This window comes from Colossoma macropomum, unplaced genomic scaffold (genome assembly GCF_904425465.1).
Source record: "Colossoma macropomum unplaced genomic scaffold, Colossoma_macropomum, whole genome shotgun sequence".
NCBI classification, from domain to species: Eukaryota; Metazoa; Chordata; class Actinopteri; order Characiformes; family Serrasalmidae; genus Colossoma; species Colossoma macropomum.
The window spans coordinates 481,212-509,172 of record NW_023495312.1 but is presented as its reverse complement, the minus strand read 5'-3'; the positions used below and the strand labels follow the sequence as shown (position 1 = coordinate 509,172).

The window sequence follows — 27,961 nt, the reverse complement described above, 5'->3', positions numbered from 1 at the left end:
TATGCCCAAAAGTCTCCAGATATATCTTTTAATTAACTTAATTGGCTACTAATTAACGCCTAATTACTTTAAGGTGCACCCATTGCTGATACAGGTGTTCATTTGCACACATATAACTTGTATAATCTCTATAGAAAAGCATTGCCAATATAATAGAACCTTGGTCACTTTCCTACACATGAGCCTAAGGTCACTATACCCAATCCCACATGTCAGTTAAAGAGGTATTAAGCCCCTCCAATAGCTTTGGGATGTGCTGGACTGGCATTTGTGATCCAGAACTAATCACCCAACATTAGTACCTGACCTCGCTAATGCTCTTGTGGCTAAATGCAATCAACTGCTCACAGAAATGTTTCAACATCTGGTTTAAAGCCTTTCCAGAAGAGCAGAAGCTATTACTGCAGCAAAAAGGGACAAATTCCCTATTAATACCCTTAAATTCAGAAGAAACATTGGATGTGCAGGCGTCTACAAACTTTTGGACATATAGTGTATTTTACTGGCACACAGTCTAAAAGGAAGGGTAAGTTTACTTCAACAAAAAAACATGGCTGATATAAAATCTTTTTCTTTTCTGTTTTAATCACTATCTCTGTATCTCTCTCGCCCTCTCTAATTACACATTGCTAATGCGAACGCTAAGTGGGCTGCTGTCTCGGATTCGGCCCCTGTCCCGCCCCTTTTCCTCCCGGTAGCTCTCCTCCAGCCTCATCTTCTCAGGGTCCGACCCCACAGTTCCACCTCCTCCTCCTTCGCTGCCTTGGTAACGGGGTGTCTGGGGGCTTGGAGGCGGGGCTTGTTTAAAGAGTGGTGGGGTCTTAGTCTTGGCAACCTTGTCGAAGAAGGCAAAATCAGCTACATACTTTCCAGAGGGAGAGAGCGAGACGACGGGTGGGAACTCGTATCCCCACAGGATCTCATCAGGCAGATAGGAGGTGCGCACCTGGCAGGTGGCTGAGGTGGGCTCCACCGTGGCACTCATTATCACCAAAAGCTCAAAATCCGCCAGCTCAGGATCTGTCCACCCACCACCTGGACGCAGAAGAGAAAGAACAGATTATAATTGCTTGATTTTAAAAAGTTATGAAGGTCAATAATGGTAGTCAGATCTCGTCCTACATCAGTACCTGACCACGACTATTAGAGTTAGGCCTATAGTTTGGGCCATATATGTCAAAACTGTCAAAATAGGTGCACCTATGGGATTTTAGTATGTTAGCACTAAGCTATCACTAAATCACATGAACATTTTTGGCTATTCTAGATTAAACACAGATATTGATGGTTGCAAACTGCTTGTAACTGACATATTAAGACATATTTAACTTTAGTTTTACAGACTGTAAAGAAAGTGGCAGTGAAAAGTCTTTCTAACATCTGACTGAAACTGTTAGTCAGACTAACAGTAATATTAACAGTGAGTGACATATGTAGGACTTCCCACCCACTTGAAATGAAAGCTTAATTGGTGGATTCCACTATCAGTTCCTAATAATGTTAGTGATTAATCTGACACCCCAGGACTTCAGTTTAACTTAAGCATTCAACTTAAGAGTTCAGCATAATAAAATAATACTATTACTACAATACCTGTAGAGTTTAAAATAACAATAAGCCTGATGATTATATTAAGTAAACTAAAATAACTAAAAATAAAATAACTAAAAAATTACAGGTGTATTCCTTATTACACATGAATCATTAGGCCTTCAGTGAAGGCCTAGAAGGCTCTGATGGTTCCCCTCTGATTAATTACTATTCAATGACTTCTTATTCTTCCCAAAGGCAAAACATTCTGTGTGTGTCTTCTTTGAAAAATTCATAGTGGAACAGAAAAGGTACTCTACTGCTGGAATGTTTTGATAAAAAGCACCGCATCCATTCATTGATCGTCACTCTGAGGTGGCTATTTTGCATGAGTCCCCCGGCTGAGATGATGTTATCTTTTCTGCACGATCAGTTTTGGCTCACAGTCTTTGGGGAGACATGCATGGCATTTTGGGTTTTCCCTGCTATAACACAAGAGGGTTATCTGTGAATTATCAAGACCTTCATGATCTGAGTGAGGTGTGTTACAGTAAGGAAAGCAAAAAAGTCCAGTGGGCAGGGAATCTGAATTACAATTCAATAGTGTAAGTTTTCAGATCATGGTTATGATAGAAACAACTTTCAGCAAAGCAAATAAAACCTCCAGCACAGCTCTCATTAGCACTAAACAGTGGGCTGAAAGCCTGGACTAATGCCCACACCTTTCACACAACTCAGAAAGACAGTGAACTGGCAGCTGAAAATAGTGATGCATTGAATTTTCCTAGATTCATAAATGCAGATTATTTCCACATGAATAATATATTACAATGACATGATTCAGTCTTTTAGGTTACTTTTGGTTATTGTTCTGTCAGTGTAATGTAGTTTATTCATGTGGAAAGGATAATTCACTGATTCCCTGCAATTCATCATTTTTTCCATTTATAAGTCAATAAGGACATTTCTAGGGCTGGGCTGAACAACAGTTTACAGACTTTGAATCCTTGTTTGGATTTCTGAAGGAGTACCTGAACACTCTGAACTTCTCAAAATCGAAATATTTTTTATTTCATAAATAAATGCAGTTCAAACTATATCCAGTAGGCAGCATCAGTGTGTTTACAGGCCAGCTGAAGTATGTGTGCTGTATGTTGTGACTGTAGCCCTCTCGTTCAAATACAGCTTTTAGGAGTCATGTGGAAACTAAGGCTGTAATAAAGAATGATCATTTTATTTATCACCATCACAGTTCAGTTTGTTTTTATTTATCTAGTTGACTTATTTTTTAGTCTTTTATTATGGAAAGCAGCAGTGAGGGTGCCAACCGTAGGCAGGAGTTGAGCTCAGTCGGAGCTGAGCTGCAGAGACTGAAGCCAAGTATTAGGATATTTTGGAGCTACAAGGCCTTCTGAACCTAAGGAGGACCACCCTGGAAGCGTCTCAGCAGATACCCCACTCGGCTAGTGCCAAGCTTGGAGGACACATGCTACATATTTGCTCTTTAAGCTTATAGCCATATCAAAGCGGTGCAATTTTGTTGCACTCTGAGGCGAGGTGACATGGATACCTGGCATATAGTAAACCAGCTAAAATAGACATAACAACATCTGTTTTTAATTCTTTTCATATATTACTCAGGCAAGCGCTAACATTTAACTGTAAATACTGTCATGACTGTCCTTTCCACAGTTAAGATAATCCCTCTGCTTGTATTTGTCAGTCCCATGCAACTAAACTGCACATACCAGCAGAGAACCTTCAACACAAAACAATGTGAATAGCTTCACTGTCTCTCACACACACATACATACACACAAAAACACACTCACACACACCTGCATCAACATGCCACACTCAGAGCTAGACTCTGTCATCTGTGAAAACAGAATCTTTCCGTCAGCCAGACCCACTTCTGCTTTCTTCAGAATGGAAAACACACAGTTTCATAACTCACATTCAAAATAGCTTCACTAACGTGTTACAGTAACTACAACTTCCTCTATTTCTGTCTGTTTTTTATCTCTCTGCCTCTCTGTGTCTCTCTCTCTGTCTCTCTCTCTCTCTCTCTCTCTCTCTCTCTCTCTCTGACAATGTATTACAGACATTAGTAGTCATTTCTATATAGTAATACAGTGAGATGGACTGTGGTCAGTGGTTTGACTGCTGAACTGAACCTATTACAGCTGAGATCTGCTCCACCATCTTACACAAGCACAATGTAGCATTCATAGCCTGAACTGGACCTCTTCTACTATACATCCACACACTGGGCAACTGTAACTGGACACACACACGCATGCTTACAAAAAGAGCCAGCATGCATGGTTACACACACACACACACACACACACACACACACCACACACACACATACACGTGTTTATACAAATAGACACACACGCTCATGTTGGCAGTAGCTTTCTTAATCTCCTATTCGAGTGCAAATCAATAGCTTTTGTGCAAAAGTAGAAAAACAACTTTTGTGGGTGAAATTTTTATTTACTTTCAAAAGAGAACTATTTCATGCTTGTCCATCATTTCTAGAAGCACAGATTAATCATCTGGACCAAGTAGAGATTTATTAAAGAGCCCATATCCTGTTTTTTTATGTTATGAAATCTGTGCACACTGTAAAGACCTGATTATTTAAATTTACAGCAACAATCCTGCAGTAACCTACTGTATTCCTTAAATAGGCAGATTGCTGTAAAAATGGTGCATTCTGGGAGAAACAAGGCCAGTAAATAGTTGTTATTTGCAAAGCATGTTGGGAAAATATGCCATGCAGTCTTAAGCAGCCTCTCTAAATATTGTAGTGATGGGGGCCGAACTTCCCAGCATTCCTTGTGGTTTTGTTAGTTTTTGTCACTCAGCTTTTACAGTTCATTTCACAGAGTTTTTTACACATTATTCTTACCCTAAACATACATTTGAATGTATGTTACGTGTTTGAGAATTCCATGATGGCATTTTGTGTTTCAGTGTGGCTTTGTGTACTAAAATCATTCATTTTTATATGCCCGATCTCTCTTTATCCCTTAGAATTAAACAGGCTGTACTGTAATGGTGCCGTGGTGCCTGTAATTACGTGACATCAGCTCTATAGCTCTACTCTACCTGATGTCCATCCCAGCCTCTTCTACACTCAACAACATCACCAGACGAATCTTACGGGGCAGCATGTTACTCTCGCTCGAGCTCTCTGAACCACCCGGACTGCTGTCCACCTGATCTCTGATTGGAATTGCTTCCTTTCTAGAATTCCAACTGAAGCAATTCCAATCGGAGATCAAGTGAACGGCTATCTGATTGGTTAGGACCTTCTGTCACTCAAAGTGACTGAGTGATAACACCTTGTAGGCCCTGTAAGATTCTTCTGTTGATTTTGGATAACACTTGTCGTAGCCTTGATAAGCAGGCAACTCCACCTCTTTAACAAGTTTCAGCTATAAAACTAGACTCAGTCAATGATTAGTCAGTCAATGTATTTAAGGGTACAATTTTCAAAAATGCTAATAGATTTCTTTAGGTGGATCAAACTGGCAAAGCACTGAGATTTACTTCTGTGAGTCTACATAAACAAATGCAGAAATAAACTGCCCTTTAGTGACCCCCCGTGGGCATTGTTGTTAAAACATGTGGGGCAACAACATCCACCGCAGCAGAGGGATGATTCTGCTATGATTCTGCTAAGTGAATATAATACAGCCTGAAACTGCCCCAGGATCAGTACCCTCAGAAGAGAAACTAGTGTAGGAGAGCGGATGGAGATTCTATTCTCCAGCTCTTTTCTATTTTATCTATTCATTTTTTAATTCTACAGTTGTATGCAAATGTTTGGGCACCCCTGGTCAAATTATATGTTTTGCTGAAGTCTCTACAGAGAACTCTCTTCTGTACATTTTAAGACACAATTGCTGCTTATTTTCTGAATTTAATATATTGGGGAAATGTAGTCTGTGCAAAGGTTATGGCATTTTCTATTTTGTTTACATTTTTTTCCAATAAGTTAAATTCAGCAAATAAATAGAAATTGTGCACTACAATTTAAAGAAAAAAAAAGCTATATTTTAGTTTGCTCTCTGTAAAGGATGTGTTAACTTATTTTCACTTAGAAGATCAACAAAGCATGTCATTTGACCGAGAGAGTTCAAACTTTTGTGCATGACTGTATATAGCAGAACACCCCTCCCTCTACTGTAGTGAATGCTGCTTATATTATATTGTTGTATATGAAAAATACTATATACACTTTACATCAAAAAGTTGAAAATAAAGATTGTAACAAATATTTTTGTTAATGTAGATCAAAGAAGTTTGACTAAATGTCTGCAGCAATTTGTACAGCTAACTAATAAATAACCCCTTATTACATGTGCTAAGGCTTATTATTCAGGAACATCGGGACTATGATACAAACAGACTGACTTATTCTTAGGTTATAGAAGTGTGTAGCAATACTTTGGACCCACCAGTGGGTCCTGACCATTTAAAGGGTTAATTAGTCTTGCTCCTGTAGAGTCTTATTGCATATTTAATCAGATCCACCTGATTCTCCAGATGCTCCTGAAAGCTTGATGAACTGAATCAGGTATGTTCAATTAGAAGAATGAAAACCTGCTCAGTGTGAGGGATTGTGATGAACAAAGCATGTCCTAGTTTCCCAAAAGCATCTTAGTGTTAAGATCATCTAAACTGGTAGAGAGAGTGTTCAGCGTGATGCTTGCTTTAAAATTTAAGAATTTTCTTTGTGCTAAGCTTTTGGGAAAACCAAATAAATAATATGTTTGAGAATCAGTATATTTCACTAAAAACAAAGTTTTAGGAAGATTTAGCAAAAAAACTCAGTTGAGCTAGATTGTAAAACATACTGGTTGTTGGCAAACTGACTTCATTGTAATTGTTGAGATGAAAGTCATTCAGAGTGGTTTGATGAAAAATTATAAACTTACTGATTTCTCTACAGTGATGGTGATAGAATAGAGGTAACAATGTATACAGTGCAAATATAGCCATTCTATTCACTATCCAAATGAACAGTGAGCATATTCATGCTTGCTGAGTTTTAATATGTAATGGTCATAATGGTAAATAGAGATAAATCAGAAAAACAAAAGTTTTCTTTGGGGACTATTTTTTCTTGCAACATCCTGCATGTACCTCTTCACCATAAATGACTTTAAAAAATATGGTTTAGTCTGAAAGCTTATCTTAAAAGTATCTCAGGTGTCAGGCAGCATATTCATAACAATTTCATGTAATAATTATCTGTGAGCTTTTACTAAATTCTCAGATGTCTACATCAGCACCATTGTGAACCATTCTGACTCAGAAAGTTTCTCTACAATGGTGCATTTCGCATCAAACCGCTCTGAATGACTTTTTTACCTCTTAATATTTTGATCATGTGGATAAAAAATCAATTTGTAAAATTCCATTTTACAAATCAAGGTGCCAAAGAGTGTTTTTTTTTTTTGGAGCAATAACTTGGAAACACTCTCAGTTACATTAAGAACCTTCAATGGAGAACCATTTAGTAAATGAGACAATGTGAAGGTTCTGTACCAATTGTAGGTTTTATCTAGATCCATACAGTTCAAGCCAAGAACAATTTTCAACTTTCAGTCTGTTCCCTGTTGCTTTTTTTGCAGTATGGCACCTGAGGCACCACAGATTGATTCAGTCAAATGCATAAAGCAATATTGAGTTAAACTGAACTAATATGAATGGTGAGCATGGTGAGACTATGTAGCGAGTAGTGTAGAGAGAGGGGCTGTAATGGCCCCCCGTCCGGAGTTGAAGCTGTACTACCGTAACCGGATCCACCACCTCCGTTTCAGCACCACGGACTGAGCTGCTTTGTGCCCCTAATGAGACACCCTGGCACACACTCATACACACATTCCAACCAGAGAGAGAAAGAGAAAGAGTGACAGAGAGGATGGGAAAGGGCCAGAGAGAGAGAACGAGTGATAAAGAGATGAGAGAACACTAGAGATGGAGAAAGAGAGAGAGAGGAGGGAGGAGTGAGACAGAGGTACGTGCCAACTCGCAAATCCTCTCCCCATTATACATATCCCATACTCACGTAAACACTAAGCCCTCCATTTCTACATCATTACATACACAAACCCCACTGTGTGACAGCAGAGAACCACGACAATCAAGAATGTCCGACTCGCTCTGTCTGTGACACTGACTTCTGTCTTTTAACCTCCTCAAATCAAGTTAACACTGCCCTTTACACAACAACCTCACACCATGCCATTCACACAAAGCTCTTTCTCTGGGCCTGAGATCCAAAACATGACCTTTAACCTCAAACCTCAAAACCGAAAGTCTCTTCACATGTTCAAGTTCATGTCCATGTTTTCTCCTCAAAGAATTCCCACTGATGTTTCAGAAATCTGGAGATGAATTCATCCCAGAGTGTACACAAGCCCAAGTGCTAGCCAGTCTGAGTGTTAGCAGGTCCAAAGTTCTAACAGCACATATAGTGGCAGACATCGTGATCCTGAATTCCTGTCACAGATTACTTAATATTACATAATACTGTTTCTATACCTTTAATGCAAACATTTAAAATGCTTTAGGCCTGTAGTAGCTCACAATTCACTGCTATTCTAAAGATACAGTATTATATAAAAGACAGGGAACAGCCTTTACTTATTTCATTCATTCATTCATTAAGCTCACAATATTCATTTTTCAGTGGTATTTCAAATTTTAGATGTAAGAAAAGCAACTTGCACAAAGAACTGGAAAGTCTTTTGGGACTGGGATATTATTAAATAATTTTATTACAGATTATTAAAACATAGAAAGAAAATGAAACTCTCAATAAGAGCTGGTAGACCACCAAAACTGTCACCATCAAACAAAATTACTTAGATCTTTCATCTGAAAAACCTGCAAATCAAAGCAAATAAGCTGCTGGCGCTCTCAGAACAATGGACTGACCACCCCAGAGTCCAGACCTCAACATCACTGAATGTGTTTGGGATTTTTTGGATCGTGAGAAGCAGAAAACGCAACTTCTAAGACTGAACTTTGGAGGTGTGGAAAAATAACCCTGCAGATTTCTTTGAAAAGCTGAAAAGTGAAAATGTGATATCATATTTAGATATTGAAGCGTTTGTGTTTTTTTCTTTTCCTGATGCTTAATTAACCACTTAAATAGCCAGGGCCCACCAGCGGGCCCAGAGTTTTATTGTTAAATCAAGCACTTCACTTCAGCATGAACATTTAAAAGTAGGCTATCATGCTCAAACTACTCAAACGCTGTAAAATACAGTTAACAACATCACATCACACACTGTGGACTACCTCAGGATAGATTTGAGTTGGATTAATTATTTTCTCCCTTCGATATCCAAATCAGCACTGATATCAGTGCAACTGATATCAGCTCAGTACCAATACCTAGTATCAGATCAATATAATGTCTACATCTTAGTACACATGTGAGTGTTAAATATACACGTACACCAATATCAATGCACTGAGCTTTTGTGTTTGTTCCAAATTCACTCCAATTTGCTACTAGCAGTGGTAGCGATGATTCTGCAGTAGCCCAAAGTGATTTTCAGAAGTAAATGTCCTGTAGAGGCTTACACAGCTCTGCACATTGCTCTAAGCACAGCGTTCAAAGGTCAGGTGCATTTGGTACAGTAGCACAGTAGCACATCCTCCAGTGGGGATCCTTCCACTGTTGGTTTTCATTTCTGCTATTTGCATGTCCATCCAAAAGTCCTGAAATGAGGCCCTGAGCCCCGGCTCTGCTGGCACGTTACAGTGCTGGCCCGATTTCCGGGCTTTTCCACTGCTCCACTGCTCCTAGCAGTTCACACTCTAATGGGCCTCTCTCTCTTTCTCAGATGGTTCTGGCTAGACTGTTCCACACTCATCATGTTACAACTACCACTACACAATTCATTACACATTGTATTGCTGACTACACTGTAAACTATATTGTACTGATACATGGGATGTGCACAGTGTGCTATAATGCATCTTCCCATTACTTTAACCTATTTTGTTTTTTACCCTCCAACTGTTAATGGAAAACTAATCTGAATATATATATATATATATATATATATATATATATATATATATATATATATATATATATATATATATATATATGGTCATGCATATGTTTACAACTGGAGGAATAATCTAATACTATGGGATTGTTAGTGGTGTTGTTTTATTGCTAGCTTCATCTCGGCTGTCATTTTCCATCCTCAACACTAAATAAATAAATGAAGAAATCCTAGATGTGCAGATGCACTAATACTGATCCTCTTTGCTTATATCTTTTATTTTCAACATAATAGCTTATGATAACACAGCAAAAAAGACTGAACGTGACGGATCAGTAATATAATCTGAGCCTGTTGAGCTTGACTCTGATACAGGTGTAAAATATTAGTGGAAAGGATGTACCAGTATACCCTCAAACAGTCAAAAACACCTCCAACCTTCTCCTTGCTCCTCTGTTCTGACACTGTAACAGAGCACCTCTCAAGTCTTTGACCCCTTTCTCCCTGCCGCAGTTCACATTTCCCCCATCATACACCCCTGTCCTCAAAGCAACTCTGCCAAAGCCATACGGGGCTTGTGTCCAGCCCTATTTTCCACATTCTCAAGTGTTCTGTACTACTACTCTCCGCGGGAAGATCTGTATCAGAGGCTTTGGCATAGATATTTGGGTATCATCGTAGCAGTGACTTCTTAGAACAGTAACATTGCATTGTTCCAGTTCTACTTCAGAACTTGTGAACACTGTGGGACTTTTGAGCTCACAAAGTTTTGGGCCTCATTTAGTGCTAGTTTCTCTTCTAGAAATCTTCTGGAACAGCAGTCCCTAATGCTGGTCCTCATGCTGCTCCCCTATATGGTCAAACATATGCACACACCCTTTGTAATCAGTGAGTTCAGCTACTATAAGGTGTGCAGTTGTGCACACACATCTTGTATAATCTCCATAGAAAGGCAATAGAATGGAAGACTCAGCTGCCAAGCATCAGCCAGAAGTGTATAAAGCTATAAAACTACTGGGCTGTTGAGCAGCGGAACTGCATTCTCTGGAGTGATGGAACACTATTCAATACATTTGGGATGAGTTGGGGTGGAATTTGTGATCCAGAACTAATCTTCTAACATCAGTACCTGATTTCTCTTATGTTCCTATGCCTGAATGTGATCAAATGTTCCAATTTCTAGGGTAAAGATTTCCCAGAAGAGTAGAAGCTGTTACTGCAGCAAAGATTAACAGACCCCTATTAAGTCCCCAAATTCAGAAAAAATGGATGCATGTCTACAAACATTTGGACATATAGTGTACTTGATCCAATGAATCAGAGCATTAACAAGCCAATAATGAGTTCAAATGTGTGTGTTGGAGCATGGAAAACAGAAAAGTGTGCTAGGCAGGGTACTCCAGAACCAGGACTGGGATCTATTTTTCTATAACCGGGTTCGGCAACATACGACTCTTTTACTGCCCTGTTGCAGCTCCACAGCAAAAGGTAAAAATAAAAAATTATAATATTTTAAGGTAAAAATAAAATAATGCTTCTTTGCAGTAAAATAAAGCTCAGCTGATCATTTTAACAAAGTTTTAACAATAAATGGACTGAAACGCTGGAGTTAATGTAGAACTGCTAACTCAATAACCTATAACCCTGAAGTTTGGCGTGCAGACTGCTGATCACCACAGCAATGCAGACAACAATCTAGCCTAGCTAGTAGCTAACAAAAAGGAAAAGAGAAAGATTTAAGACAAACATAGATAATTTAAAGACCAATGGATTTATTTGCATTTATAATCACTCCAGCTGGTTTCCTGATATGTTTGATCTGCAACAAGAAACTGTCAAACACTGAAAAGTCACAAAGGTGAAGTCAGCTTCTCATTCTAATTTTCTTGTTCCACCTTAAATGGTGCAGACGTTGCATTTAAGGTGGAACAGGAAAATTCGAACAAGAAACTCACAAAAAATCAAACATTTTACAAGAACCTATTCCACATTTGCAGAAGTTTCCTCCTGGAGATGCAAGAAAAGTGGCTGTAGCTGAGCTTAAAGTTGAGCAAAGAAAGCTTAAAGAGAGCTTAAAGCAGAGCAAAGTAAGTCTGCATTTTCGTTTATAGTTGTTACTCTACACTAGGACATTAGGTGGCACATATTAAAATATATTTTCAGCCATTTTCATTTTGTGGCTCCCAAGGTGGTTTATTTTTTGTTGAAAGGACAAAATAGCGCTTCTTAACATTTGGTTTGCCGGTCCCCGTTCTCTTTAAAAGTCTAAATGAAGTCTAGAACATTATGAGCGCTAAAGTTCTAGAGTGCTTAAAATTTCTAATGTAAAATGGACCAATGCAGTGGTACTGTTCTAAGAACTTATTCCAGAATTCTCTTCTAAGTCTCTTTTCTTCTGTAGGTCTCTTCCTACCTTTTGCAGCCCAGGCACGAAGAGGACTGCTGTCATCGATGACATGGTAGAAGGTGAGGGGGAGAATGAGGAAGGGGCTGTCGCTGGATGTGTCCACTTGGAAGGCCACGTTCCTTTGGTCCAGGCGTACCGTCTCACCCTCTTTAGTCAGAGACGTCTGCAGCAGCTTACCTGTTACCTGGGCAAAGATTAAGGTTGGTTAAGACTGGCTGATTAAGACTAAGACTGTCTGAATTAGGGCATTAAACACATACTAACACTCACTACACAAAGAAGACAATTACACAAAAACATATCTACTTATCTATGTATGTCTTGTGGCCCAACAAAAAGCTGCAAAAAGCATGCAGTAGAAACTGCAGTTAACTGTTAATCCTAGATGCAAGTTGGAAATTATATGTCAGATTCAAACCCGTTCTATGCTGTATCATAATCTCACTACCAACCTTAATAACGCCCACATTAATACGCACGTTTATATATACTTACCTGACAGCCTAAAAGCAGGCTCTTGCGCATGTTGGCAACACGAATCATGAGACACGGTCGTCCTTCATGATTGGCCACGACAGCATGCTGACTGAACTTCACTGTCTCGCCTCGCTTCTTCGGTCGAGCCACCTACACACAGAACAGCAGATAATGTACACCACTATCCAAAACATACAAGACCACCACCACACAGCACAAATACTGTACACAACTATACAATACATACAAGAACACCTCCTCACAGCACAGCATACATACTGTACACCACTATATAAAGCATACAAGACCACCTCCTCACAGCACAAATACTGTACACCACTTTACAATTTATACAAGAACACCTCCACACAGCATAGCATACATACTGTACACCACTATCCAATGCATACAAGACCACCTCCACACAGCACAGCTTACAAACTGTACACTACTATACAACACATACAAGACCACAATATTACAGTACAAATACTGTACATCACTATCCAAAGCATGCAAGACCACCACCATACAGCACAAATACTTTACACCACTGTACAATATATACCAGACCACCTCCACACAGCACAGCTTACAAACTGTACACTACTATACAATACATACAAGACCACAATATTACAGCACAAATACTGTACACCACTATACAATATATACAAGACCACCTCCTCACAGCACAGCATACACACTGCACATCACTATACAATACATACAAGACCACCTCCTCACAGTACAGCATACACACTGCATACCACTATACTATAAATACAAGACCACCTCCTTACAGCACATTGCACATACTATACATACGCTACTATAGATACTATACACACTACAGACATTATGAACTCTACACTGTTAAACAGTCCAGTTTAAAATCACACGAACTTACTGGCAGACATTTCGCGAGTAATTTAGTGTTTATTTACAGAACCCATGCTATAGCATAAAATTACAATATTCTGTTTCTACAAACAGTTGATTACTGAATTTGTCCAGTTTTTCCTGCCCCCTTATTTTCCAATTAACAGCTCATATGTGCTCTAATATGAACCCACAGCTGCCATACGTTCCTTGTTTTCACATTATGTAGTACAACATGTAAAAATATAGACAAGCACTACAAATCTATTTAGTAGTTAAGAGAACAATCATGTTAATCAAGCCTAGAACTGATTATCAATCACATCAAGAACTGAACATCACATTACAGCAGTTACTGCACTGACACCATCATTAAGACTACAAAGACTGCAGTAATTAAATACCAATTAATTATAACATTAGAGGATGAACTAGTTACTGAAACACAATCACCATCAACATAGTAATAAACATGTAAAATACACTGAAACGTATCTTAAAGCTAAGAAATCCAGTACTTTTACTTCTTTGACAACAAATGTAACCTGTATCTTCCTGTATCTTCCATTATGCTTATATAATAATGAAGCCCAAAAAAGAATGCTATATAATAATCAAAGCAATCTGCTCTATTTAAGAAATACAGCAATTACTGCGGTTTTTATACTGTAAATTTGCACCAGTTCTTTACAGTGTATGCATATGAGGTCACCTACACACAGAACAGCACTGATACATACACCTCTATACATACTCTTATATAAGACCAACCACATGCAGATACATACACCACATTAAATAATACTCTGTACATACAACACTATATATCAGATACAGATGCTATACATACAACCCTATTCATATTCAACACCATACATACTGTGCACACAAGACAGCATATACAGCATATACAGTGTACATCCAGTACAACAACCTCTGTATATATGTAGCACCACCTATGCAGCACAGATGTTAGATGTTAGAAGAAAGACTCTCAGAATATTAGTTCTTATGAAATGCAGTAATGTTTTTATAGCTTTTCTTCACCTTAGCCAAAAAGGTTCCTGTGATGAAGATCTCCATCACCATAGTGATGACTAGCTGCACGATGAGAAGGATGATGGCAACTGGACATTCCTCAGTGATGCAACGGAAGCCATAGCCAATGGTGGTCTGTGACTCCAGCGAGAAGAGAAAAGCCCCCGTCAGCGTCTGGACCTGCATCACGCAGGGGGTGTGGTTGGAGGGCGGGTCAAACTCTGCCAGGAGGAGGAAACAAAGGATGTAGAAACAGAGATATTTTGCAAATAGTAACTTTAAAAAAATTTTTCAGTTTCTACTCTCATAACAAATTACTGAATAATGTTATTTTTAAATAGATATACCTGAAGGGCCATTCCACTAAGTTTTCACAATTTCTGCATAATTGAATAAATGAAGCTGTGAACAATGACATTCAGAGCAATTTGACATGAAATGTTCTTTTTCTAGAGAAACTTACCAACTCAGTATTGTTTACAGTGGTGTTGATAGGAACCAGATGACTAACGCATTTAATATTTTTTAATATAATTTGCATCGCGATGTTTGGGTTGTTGATATTGCAAGCCCTGATTCCCATCACCATCACTATAAAGAAATCTGAGTCAGGAAGTTTCTCTACATTAAACTATTTTATATCAATTCACCCCAAATGACTTTGTTTACCTTTGAAAACTTGAGCTTTCCAGAAATTTTGAAAAATTTGTTGAATTCGTCATTAAATACACAAACACACTGCCTTTTTTATGTGGCAAAGAGCAAAACATTTACAGTTAGGACAATTAAATTAATTTCTTCACTGTATCAAAGGTGTTGAAATGAATTTATATTTCAAAAAATATAATCACATGACAAATTTACATGATGCTTTCATTAGAATTACTGGGTTTAGCCATGATGAAATCAGGCAAAACAATCAATTCTAGACAGATATTAGGTTGATACTTTCTACTTTTCAAATTTCTTACTTCAGTGTAGATAAATAACTTACATCTGCAATCTCTTATCATTTTTTATTAATTTATTCAATAATACACTGTATATTTAAAATTTAAACTAGACACCAAAACGTGTTTTTAGATGTTTTATTTAATATTCAATTCATCTAGATGTTATTACATATGTGTAATTATGTATTGGTAATAATTTCTCATCCAATTATCTGCCTTAAGATTTTCAATACAAGACATCCAGGATTTTAATGCCATTATAACCTCATTCTCAATGCTAAACAAACTTTTCAGACTGTTATGTGCTCCGTTCTCCATTCTGAACACATCTGCGTTTTCCTACTAATTATTTGAAACCTGTGAAGTTGCTTTGGTCTTACGTAATAGAATCATTTCACATAAGTACATGCAATATGTATAAATATAGGCTTGACAGTTTTGACCGATATGTCAATGAAACATCTTCTGCAGCACTAAAGTCAGCTCGTGAAGGCCTCCTCATCTCCTCACCTAGTAGGTCTCCATGGACCAGAGCCACCAGGTACCACAGCACCCCAAAGACAAACCACGTGCCAGCAAAGGTGGCTGAGAAAAGGAAGAGCTTGTAGCGCCACTGCATGTCCAGAAAGGTTGTCCAGAGGTCACGCAGGTAGAGAGCACCCCGGCCGCTGACGTGCTCAATGCGAACGTTGCTCCGCCCATCTTTCGAGAGCACACGCCGACGCCTCCTCAACGCTGCAGGACCGCCCCCTGCCGTAGCTCCACCTCCTCCACCCAGCAGTGGCTTCAGAACCTCCGTCTGTGTTTGGGAGTGACACACCTTCTGCGGGGAGGAGCTCCGTGAGGAAGGGGGAGTGGCCGAAGTCATGGCTGTAGGGAGGAGGCTACAGTTAGTGTCGATATAAAATATAACCTGGAGATCGACTTTCCTGCATATAATATAATGCATTTAATCTGGCCAATCAAGAACTTCTGAAGAAGTTAATGAGCTGGAGTTGGTGTGGCAGATTGTGGTTGGAACAAGACTCTTCAGAATGGTAGACTTCCAGGACCAGAGTTGCTGACCACTGCATTACAAGATCTCACAATTCATAGGTGCCAACATTCCTGGGTCCCCCAATGGCTTGTAGGCCTTGAAACATCTCTTGTAACATTTTGTTATTTCTCACTTATAAATCATTGGAAGAAGTAGACAAATTTTGCCAAAAGCATAGATTCTAAACTCAATCAATCTGTATTTGTAAGCAGAAGAGATTTTTGGTGAAAAGTATTGTGTGTACAGTCTTATTTTGTGGAAAGAAAAAAAACATACTTTACATTGTGGCCATGGTTTTGTCATTTTTCAACATTGAAACAAACCAAAAAAGTCAAAATGTATACTCATTCCTCTTGGGACAGAATGTGCAGTTGATGTCAATGTAATTATTATGTAATTACTATGTAATAATCATATAATTACATGAAATGTAATAATTAAAGTAAAGAAATAATTAGGTAATTTAAACATAAAGTATAGAAAACTCCAACATTAACTCTAGAGTCCCAAGGGTTGAAATAAGGGCAAGATTCATGCATTAATAAATCCCAGGAAAGGCCACAATTACTACAAGAAAAACCAACATCAAACAAGTCAAAATCAAAACTTTACTGTCATTCAGACATGCAGATTCCTACAAATGTGGAATTATGAGATCCTACTGTGTACACAGCAACCATATATTCTCTATATGGAGATTTATGAGATTTTAGCAGACTGTGTCATCGTCTTTATGGAGTACTGAACACATTCATACAACCCTTGGTTCCATGCATGTTCACCTAGTGCATCCCTGATTTATATGCCTAATCTTTTAGCCCTCAATTCTAGCCCTAATGCAGTTAACATGAAAAAGCCACTAATATGGGATCAAAAAGTATAAAATTGCCCTCAGCTCTCTTATTGCCCATTTTAGACATGTCGTCCATGCCCGCCCCCAGTGTAACCAGGACCTTATGCACCCTAATGCAAAAATTCCCCCATACAAAATAACTTTAAAAGGATCCATTTGGTTGAGCTGTGTAATGAACAATAGGGAGATAAATAAACATCACATTTATTTGTACGCATGCCTGTGTAGTGTTGATGGAAGTTTTTTTTTTTAATTGTATTTTTCTGTGAGTCAGTGGGGGGTACAATTGTATCAATATCTACATGAGGGGCCCAATAAAGATTTTAGGCATGGTCACCGTGAACCCCACTGTACCATGGGCCCCAGTACGATTGTCCCACTGCTTATTGAGTAGTTACTCCATTGATGCCCACCACACCATTTCAGGTTAAGTCAATCCTGTTTTATTCACACAACCGCATCACATTTCATATTTCCAGTAGGAAGTTTATTAACAATTCAATTTGAAAGAGAGAATTTAACTGGAAAAAGTCAAGGTTTTAGTTACAAAAGTCTTTTCTATGTCTTTTCTCTGAAAGAAAAAAAAGGAGAAAACAAGGTTGTAGTGAATGCTCAGTGCTCTGAGAAGAGCTACAGCTGTCTGTCCGGACTGTGAGAAACTCATCACAACGAGTGATGTGATACCATCTCAGACAACCTGGCGCCTTGTGACAGAAAAAAGAGTGACCTGGAATATGGCATTTAATCACTCTCCCTCACCACTAAAGCACCGTGCATTAAGTACTGTTAGCAGGACTCTTAGCGAGATAGCATCTAACAGGGTCACAACAGAGCGTCTGGACTGGGCACTGCTGATGCTATCGCAGACAAGTGAGAGTGGCTTTGCTCTCCTGAGGCTTGTGGATGGCATTGCTATGTAGAGGTGGGCACAGAGGTGCCCCTGAGGCCCAGCGTCCTGTTGTTTGCAGTGCTCCATTCACACAGCCCAGCTGCTCTGGCACATGAAACAGGCCTCATTGAAGCGAGCGAGGCAGCTGGCCTCTCGCTTTTCCAGCTCCTTTTTTACCACGGGTTCACTCACATGTTGCCCAAGACCTCACCGGGCCAGAGGGGATCGGAGACAAGGGGGGGCTTATTCAGTGCCCAAACACAAAGTGAAGGACAGAGAGAGACAGAGGAAGAGAGGGAGAGAACGAGGGGCTGCAGAGAAGAGATTTATAGATGGAGGGACAGAAGGACCTCTGATTGATAAAGAAAACCTCTCACTGCAAAACAAACTTTATACTGTTACCACACTGACCAACACCCACCACCACATAAAGTACATAAAGTACTCATTTAACAGAAAATTACATGAAAGTCTCTACAACTAGACGCAATTGCTTTCTTTTTTAAGAAATCTCCAATATTTTTATTCAAATGTCTTCAAAGTTGGTTGCATTTTCTGCTTCTCACAATCCAAAGAATCCCAAACACATTCAGTGATGTTGAGGTCTGGACTCTGGGGTGATCAGCCCATTGTTCTGAGAACACCAGCAGCTTATTTGCTTGATTTGCAACTTTTTCAGATGAAAGCTGCAGCAATTTTGTTTGATGGTGATAGTTTTGGTGGTCTACTAGCTCTTGTTAAGAGACCCATCTTTATATGTTTTAATAATCTGTAAAATAAAATAATTTAATAATATCTTTTTAAATCCCAGTTTTAGAAACTCCTGTTTTTTTACCAATGTTCCTTTGACTTTCCAGTTCCTTGTGCAAGTTGCTTTTCTTACATCTAATCTCAGAAATATCACTGAAAATGAATATCTTGAACTTAGAGGCCATTTTTAAACTGGAAATTAAGTAAATAAAGTGTGTTTCTGTCTCTTGCATATTAGCACTAGCAGTGAATTATGTGCTGAGCTGCTACAGGCCTGAAGCATTTTAAATGTTTGCATTAAAGGTGCAGAAATGGTATTAAGTAATATTAAGTAATCTGTGACAGAAATTCAAGATCATGATGTCTGCCAATATGTGCTGTTAGAGCTTTGGACCTCACTCAGGCTGGCTAGCACTTGGGTTTGCTAAGTTTGTGCGCAGTCTGGGATGAACTCATCTCCAGATTTCTGAAATGTCAATAAGAACTGTTTGAGGAGAAAGCATGGACATGACCTCAAACACCACCACCTTCCTTGTTTGATGTGCAAGTGTTCTTCTTTTTTGTCTATTTCATATTCTTCATGGCTTCTTGACAGCTACACACCAAGCAATATAAATAATGTCAGGTTATAATAATCCTGTGAGAATTGACAAGTTGGTAAAATTGCCATTGCACAGAAAATCATTTTCTGTGTAAGTTCAGGGTTTCTTAAGTATGAAGTCACTTAAAGAAGAACTTACTTGGGTTCTCTGTGGCTAAAATCAAGCCAATGTGTTTTGTTCTAGCAGATATGAGAGCAATTCAGAATATTGAAACATTACAATGCATTCACTTAAGACAAGACAGATGGTCGAGGTAAACTGAATTAATTAAATGTTTGTGTTTTCTACTTGTTTCAGGACTAAAGGCAGTCTGCATAAATCAATTAGCCACTCCCTTCTCTGTGATTTATACCAAGATTTCTTATCCCATGCAAACTGCTCATCAACATTACATACGCCCAGTGGTACAATCACATTACTCCACCTCTGCGTGAAAAACTTATCCCGTCCAAATAGTTCTTTAATCATTTTTGAACTCCTGTTCATTCACTTAGTTTCCTTTGACTTTATCAATGTATCAGCAATCTATATCCATTACATCCTCAACAGTGATTTGGAGCAGATGGCAGAATGAGCTCCCTTAATGAGAAGTGCTTAATCAGTACACACAGACACACACAGCACCTCCACACCTCCTCTCAGACTGAACAGAGCATCACTTTAAAAGGTGAATCCTTTTACAGCTTGTCTGTCTGTATGTCTCTCTCTCTCTCTCTCTCTGTCTGTCTCTCTCTCTCTCTCTCTGTCTGTCTGTCTCTCTCTCTCTCTCTCTCTCTCTCACTTCTCTCTCTCTCTCTCTCTCTCTCTCTCTCTCACTTTCTCTCTCTCTTCTCTAAATGGAAGCTTTTGATTCATTCAGCTCTTGGTTTCCGAATCTAATTAAATAAATAAATAAAACAAAAGTGCCAGTACCAAAGTGATCTGACACGCTCTCTCTTTTCTGATCTCTCTCTCACTCACTCCTTCTCTCTCTCTCATTCTCTCTCCCTCTCTCTCTCCTCCCTCTCTCATTTTCTTTTTTTCTCTTCTTTCCTCCCCCACTCTCTTTTTCTGCCCTTTTCTCTCTCTTTTCCTCCTTCTATCTCCTTTTTCTCTGTGTCTGTCTTTTTTTCCCCCACTTTTACCCTTTTTACTCCTTCTCCTGGGTTTTCTCACCCTTTTCTGTTTTTCTCTCTCTCTCATCCTCCTCTTTCTCCCCTTCTTCTGTTTCTCTTACTTATTTCTCTCTCATATCTTTTATGCACTCTACTCTCTCACTCTTCTCTCTGTTCTCTTTCTCTCTTTCATTCTCTCTTCCCCTCTTTTAACTCTCTCTCTCTCTTTATGACTTTCTCATTTTCTCTCTCACTTTCTCTATCCTTTTCTCTCTCTTCCCACTAATTTCACTCTTTCTACTCCTCCCTTTCTTTCCTCTCCCTTTCATCCTCTCCCATACCCTTACACTGTCTTCTGCTATGCCTTCTTGCACTCTCTTGCTCTTTTCCTCCCCCTCTCTCTCTCTCTCCTCTCTCTCTCTCTCTCTCTGTGCTAGACTCACACTGTGGATATGAATAGGTATCTGTCTGCGTCTCTGTGCTCTGAATACTAACTCTGGGCGAGCGAGGAGGGGGCTGCCTCTCAGAGGGCCACGTGTGATAGGCTGAGTGTACACACAGCTGACCCCTGAGCTCCGGCGAGTATGCACCCACACACACACACACACACACACAGTTACTGTACAAGTACACTGCACTTCAACACACACAAACACAAACACCCTGCAGCACAGAACGTTCAGATACGATCTGGCTGAACTGTTAAAATAAAAAAAATCATGTTTAGGACGGAGCTCCTGCATTTAAGTTTACAAATTGCTGTCATCCTCAAACTCTTTCTTTTCTCTCACTCTTCCTCTCACTTTCTCTCCTCCCTCAACCCCTCACTCCATCCCTCGCTCTCTGTCCTGTATGCACAAGAATCCTTTGTTTGGAGAGGAGATGAAAGGGACAAAAGCCACCATTGAAAAATACGACACTGTGTGTGTGAGGGAGAGAGACAGAGAGAGAGTGAGAGAGAGAGAGAGGATGTAGAGATGGATTGAAAACGGATCAGTAGCAAAACACACTCATCAGTATTCTGCAGTTGTGCATTCCAGTACCCTTCTCGTTCCTGCCGACCTCGACAAAAAAACCTCCGTCAACCTCCTTACAACCTACTCACAACCTCCTCACAACCTCTTCACAACCTTTACACAACCTCTCCTCCCCCCTGCTCTTTATCAGAGAAAGCCACACCAAGCATGAGCAAAGTTCAGAGCACTGTTGCTCTTACTGAAGTATTTTTTTGTATTTTTTAGTAATTTTAAGATTGTAATACTGTTGCAAACCTTCTGACTTAAAATTAATGACGTTTTTATACTAAAATCACAATTTGAAACACTGCAGTTTCCAAATCGCAAAAGCTACAATTTTAATTACATACTACATTATTCACACGTCTTAACAAGTTTCATGTGGAGCTTGTGAACTGGCAGTCTGGTACACTACATTCAGCATTCAAGCCTCAGGCCCAAAAAAATGGATGTGCTGGTTTCCCTGGCAAACAAATTCACCCACAGATTAATTTAGAGAAAATCATAATATTTAAATCACAATTCAAGTATTGGTTAGTAAAAATCGCAGTTACATTTTCCCCAAATCGTTCAGTCCTACATGAACTTTCTTGTTAGTAGTGGTGGGTACAGAAGACTAAATATACTTACTACAATCAAGTAAAAGAGAGAAAAACATACTTTTGTTCTATATATAATTCATTACATTTTTATCTTTCTTGTAATGTTTTACCGATTTATTAACAAAATACAGCGTAATGTTAAAAAATACATTTTTTTACTATTTATTTATTTATTTACATTTTGGCCAACAGTTTTGAACAACAACATGTACAACAACAAAAACAACAACAAAAGTCTCTAACATGGGGTGGCAGGGGGGGATGCAGAAACAAGTGCCACAGGGCACCTGCTCCTCGGCTGTGACTCTGATGCGACCCCTCCTCCTGAGTCGGCATTGGGGTCTCATTCGCAAGGCCAGTACAGGGCCAGTCTGTCCCTATGGACAACAACAGTCCGCCACCCCACCTGGACTAGATACACTAGCCCGCCCATTTGCTCTTCCACCATGCAGGTGCTCTTCCATGGTGGCTGGAGCTTGGGGCAGCGTCCCTTCCTGTAGCGCAGGATAGCAAAAAGGGACGGAGGTTTACCGACTTGATATCCTGTGACACCTGCTCCAAGTTTGCAAATGTAGCTGGTGCGTTTCTGAAGGGGAAGGCCATTACCATAAACTGCCATATGAACATTGTCTTCTCTCCGCTGCCACAGCTTGTGCACCACTTTCAATGTCATACAAACCATTTATGCACTCACTGCCAGTGCCCTCTGCACCTTCTGCTGTCTCCAACATCCATTGATGCAGGTAATGCCACAACCTTTAGGGATCCATCCTCTGGCACAGGCACTGCATGTTCAGCTCCTCCCATACCATCAGCTTCACCCATGAAAAGCCTTCTACTTGACAGCACGCCCTACTGCTGGGTTTTTGCCCACCAGCTTTGATGCTGCATGTTCAGCTCATCCAGTGCCAGTTGTTACCCCCAAAGAGGACAAAGTCCTCGCTTCCAAGGAGCCTCGTCTCTCCACCTCAACTCGGTCGCTGGCTGCTGCATGCTGCTCTTCTTGCCTGTCCTCCAAGCCCAGTGTTGCCTTCCTGATGTTGGGTGCAGCCTCAGGCACCCATAGTAAATCTAAGTATATGCGTATCCCATGCGGGCACAGGTCAGAACTCATGTAGTCAACTAAGACCCCCCAGGACAACTGAGAGCCACTTTTTCCCCTCATGTCAACTTGGCTGCCAGTGACAGACCTGATTGAATGGTTGTCAAATCCCAGCTGTCTGGCCTACCTCTCTCAGTCTGGAGGAGCATGCCTGGCCATAGCAGTGATATTGACAAGCTTGTGTTGATGAGCCTTTTACCATTTATGCTTCACTTGACCCGAAGCCTGCAACAGCGGCCATTCTTCCAGGTGGTGGCGTCAATGCTTAGTGTTATTCTTTCCATCACTACTCACTCAGGGGCTGTTTCACACACCCCCCCCTCCTCAAACGCCTCCACCGGGTAGCACTGTGTTACTTGCCTTGAAGCCTGTGAACTAAGGATGAGCTCCACCAGCCAAAATGCCTGCTTGAACGTGAGCTGCACTTGCAGCCTCGGTTCCTCCAGCACGTTGATGAAACACTCCAGTGCCAACTTCTCCTGTGTCATCCTCTCGAACGCTGGGTATGCCTCCCAGATCATTGTGCTCAACTCTCCCGCCAGTACACTTATCCGCTTTCTCTTTCACCCCTCTCTGTCCGGAAACAGCTTCCTAACTGACAGAACCACCAGCACCTGCCTGAACTGCTGCTGGATAGCCGGCTCTTCTTCCGCTTGTTTCTTTTTCACTGGCTTCTCTTCTTCATCCGTCCACCATTGAGTTTGTTGATGTTCCGCTCTACCTCTTCCAGCTCAGTGGCAAGATCCCACTTCCTGACATCAGTGTAGCATTGGGCAAAAGAGGAAGAGGAGGACGCCATTTTTCTACTGAAGGACAGCTTTTTTATGGAAAACACAGCAGAAAAGGCCACTCAAACACAACCAGAGTAGCAGGCAGGTCACCCCTGCCATATATTTTCTTTTTATGGTTAAGATGCAAACCCACGTTAACTGACCCCACAGCCCAACACAATGAAACGCAATAAACACATACATGCATCTTAACTCGAGAACAACAATAGCTTTGCACACCACACCCTAAAGCCCCTTCTGTAACCGGAGAAAGTGGCAGCTGCCAACATATAAAGAAAAAAAACATCAAAAATTAACTAAATGTTAATGACTAAAATATGAATGAGTAAAAAGTTAATTACTTTCCTCACAAATATACTTAAGTAGAAATCAAAGTATTATCATTGAAAAGCACTCAGGAAATTACACATCCATCAAAACATTTATTTAAGTACATGTAACTGAGTAAAAGTAATTAGTTACTATGATGTGTGGGTACTTAATTACTCGGTTAACTGTTCAAGGTGCCAGTATTCAAATACTGAAATCACTGTTCATGTAGTTGCTATGTTTCATGACAAGAAGACGATAGTTCAGTGAAAACAAGGTGAGGCAGCTGGTGCTTTTTCACCAACTGGGCTAAATACTCTACTATGCTGATGTTAGCTAGAAACAGTGAAAATACTGTGTATTTCTCTGATAAACTAACATGTTGGCACATTGTCCACTGAGAAGAAATGATCTTGTGTAAAAGATGAGTACTCATCAGCTTCCAAGCTGGCTCATTAGCTCATCTGAAGAGCCTCCATTAATCATCCAACATGAAAACCTACCGATTGCTCTCACGCTTTTCTAATAATATTCTTAAATATTAACCTTAACATCTAAAAAGTAAGCCTGCAGCCCTAAGGTCATTTTGGCTGAAGTCCTTTTTGTCTTTGTTGTTTCCTTTTTTCTCTGTGGTTAACCAGATATCCGTTGGTTAACTTTTAGGAATACTTGATATCGTGAAAATTGGTTGGAATGTACACCCCTAGTTACTGCCCACCTCTGGTTGGTAGTTCATATGATCACATTTAATCACTACTGACACATTTCATCATGTCTGTAACTTCTTCTAAGCTGCATTAAGCACTCCTGCCTCAAAAAAGGAAATTTAGTAAATTCAATTAAAAATGTAGCTCATCACAAAACACACTTTGGGCAGGTTTGTGGAACAAACGCACAATGTTTAGCCCAAAGCTAAGGGCATAAAACATTGCAATACTGAATTATTTTTCTAATTTTACAGACAGAAGTTTGCTATAAACCTTTTGGCTTGAAGTCCATACCATCACTAAATTACCCGAGTCTGATATCAAAAGCACTAGCTAAGTAAATTCACTTTACCCTAAAATGCACTTTTAACAATTTCCATGAAACAGTTATGCTTAAATATATCACTGGCCTCTACCATAGTTTATACGTGATCTAATTGGACAGTACGCTTCACGTTCACTCTTTTACATTGGACAGCAGCATATTTGAATGCTGCCAATTTGATCAAGAGAAAAGTTTTCATACTTTTAAATTAAACATATGCAACAAATAAATTCGAACAACAAAAAAAATCTGATGCTTCTCACAGATCATGATGATTAGATTAAGAGGTAAACATGAAATCAGAGAAATGCTCAAAGTTTTTCCATACAGACACAGACATATTCATACAGTGCACCAAAGTCCATGAAAGATTCTTTTTAGTACTTATAAGCACACTGCAATTAATCAATCAGAAACTATTTCTCTGCTTCAGCGATTTGTTTTAAGAGCTCAGAAAACCCTAATGAGCCAGCTGAACCTGTATTTTTTGATTGCATCTTATAATCCTACTGTTCACATTTGTTAGATGTGTATCCAACATCCCATTTTCTACATTGTTTTTGCATTTAAAATGTTTATGTACGTGCATGTACTAAAACATTTATAATACATTTTTACATGGAAATTTCTCAACCTCTCTTTATCCCTTAGAATTAAACGGGCTCATTTTGTTACTGTGCCTTTAAGGCTGATATATGTAAATTACCTCTGTCCTGAATGGCTGAGGAGTATTGTGCCTCATTCAGAAAGAAGTCTGGGCTGGAACAGTACTTATAACTTCAGCAAAAATGGTCAGGGCTAAACTGCTGTAGGTTGAATAGGCAATAGGTGTACGTGAATGTATTGTTTTTCATGACATCATAAAATCAATAAATTCAAAACATTTGCTTAATGGACCCTTTAAAAAGTGCTAGTGTATTTAGCAATAGCTTAGCCACCAATCTCTTTGTTTGTCTGCTTTATCAGAAATAACAAAAGCATTTCCGCAGTCCCAGTCTGGCTGTTTGATTCTTTGATTTTAGAGCATTTGTGTGATGTAATGTTGAGACAGTTCTGGCGCGGACTTTTGAAAAGCAGCTTCCAAAACAACAAGAGCAGCAATGACGAGCCATCAATAGTGCAACAGTCATGTAAGCTGTTTTGATTCCTGCTTCTGTTTTAATATAAAAACCCAACTGTCATTCATTTACAACATCAGTATCACAATCATCCTTACTGAGGGCCTCAGTAGGGGCTCATACCCCAACAGCACTGTTATTGACTGTGGCCAACCCTCATTAATACTGACAGTGACTGTATTGTTATTGTATGTGCCCTTAACAAAAAGCGTTCTATATAGAACCTAAGAAAGGTCCTATATGACTTATAACAAGAGCAGAACCCATTTTCTCCTATACAGAAACTTTTTTTTTTAAAAAAAAAAAGGTTCTTTAAAGAAACTTACAACAGCTTTTCCATCATGGAGAAATCATTTATGCCCGAAAAGGTTCTTTGAGTGTTCATCGTTCTATTAAAGCATTCAGTAAACCAGTAAATGAATGAAGAATGATTTACATAAGTGTCATATTTTAGAGCTGTGTTGGTTTGTTTTGGAATAGAGGAGCACATGCACCTCTCAGATCCAATTAAATAGTGCTTTGCAGTACAAAACTAATTCAAAACTTGTTTACAGCTTGTTCTCCTCTCCTTTTGCATAACATATGAACGTATCACCTGTTTGCAACTGTGTGAATTTTTAAAATTCAATCTATGACGAAAGGCTGCGTTCCTCTCTTACCTTACGATCAGGAGCTGACTGGTCTTATTTATGCGATTCTACTCCGACTTGTCAAGCTGAGGAAACATTTAGGCCGAGAAGAGTCTCCGTTCAGCGAGCTGGGACCCTGTCCTCATGTCCACGGGGGGCAACACTCTCTCCGTTCGGCTTTGGGCGCCTCTTTCTACATTGTTTCTTAGCAAAGCGAGCAAAGCTGGAAAGGCGCCGATTCTGCAGAGTCTGCGCTAAAAAAACAGAGTTTACAGAAGTTTGATCGGTCAGAGCTGAGTGTCAGTCTGTACCGGCCCTGCTCGGACACTTTATTATGTAATGATGGGGGCTATGCTCTCTCTCTCTCTCTCTCTCTCTCTCTCTCTCTCTCTCTTCTCTCTCTCTCTCTCTCTCTCTCTCTCTCTCCTCAGGTGGCTTTTCACTAAGTTTGTCAGCGGCCGTAAACAAAATGTCTCTCCTCTCCTCTCAGCGCGTTTCACATCGCAGATGTAAATAAGAGTTCAGGCACTGTTTCTCCGCCTCAGTACCTTTAATTCATGAATTCTCTTCTCCTCCCCCAGCTCTCTCTCTCTCTCTCTCTCTCTCTCTCTCTCTCTCTCTCTCTCTCTCTCTCTCTCTCTCTCTGTAAATGGAGCCGTTGTTGGGGACTCCTCGAGTATTCCGCCAATTCGTAAACTTTTCATGTAAATGTAGACAAGCTGAAATGGCACATTGTGAATCATTGTTGTGTGGAATTTCATTGCATTCATTATTATTATTATTATTATTATTATTATTAT

The 27,961-nt window shown here is 39.6% G+C and overlaps 1 protein-coding gene across 1 annotated transcript; it reads right to left on the bottom strand.

The window, feature by feature from the left end:
• Positions 1-423: 423 nt before the first annotated feature.
• kcnj10a (potassium inwardly rectifying channel subfamily J member 10a) lies at positions 424-27,689 on the bottom strand. The gene is made up of 6 exons (XM_036562112.1): positions 27,192-27,689; positions 15,849-16,208; positions 14,395-14,606; positions 12,484-12,615; positions 11,995-12,172; positions 424-1,035 (listed from the first exon to the last, which is right to left on the bottom strand). The coding sequence occupies exons 2-6, from the start codon at positions 16,204-16,206 to the stop codon at positions 620-622; spliced, it is 1,296 nt and encodes a 431-aa protein (XP_036418005.1). The 5' UTR covers positions 16,207-16,208; positions 27,192-27,689; the 3' UTR covers positions 424-619.
• Between the last annotated feature and the right edge of the window lie 272 nt (positions 27,690-27,961).

Excerpts from the sequence above, each read along its gene's own strand:
- kcnj10a (XM_036562112.1), bottom strand. The coding sequence starts at position 16,206 with ATGACTTCGGCCACTCCCCCTTCCTCACGGAGCTCCTCCCCGCAGAAG. Across the intron at positions 14,607-15,848 it reads GGTCCATGGAGACCTACTAG|AGTTTGACCCGCCCTCCAAC; the intron begins GTGAGGAGATGA and ends TCCTCCTGGCAG. Across the intron at positions 12,616-14,394 it reads CAGGAACCTTTTTGGCTAAG|GTGGCTCGACCGAAGAAGCG; the intron begins GTGAAGAAAAGC and ends TTCTGTGTGTAG.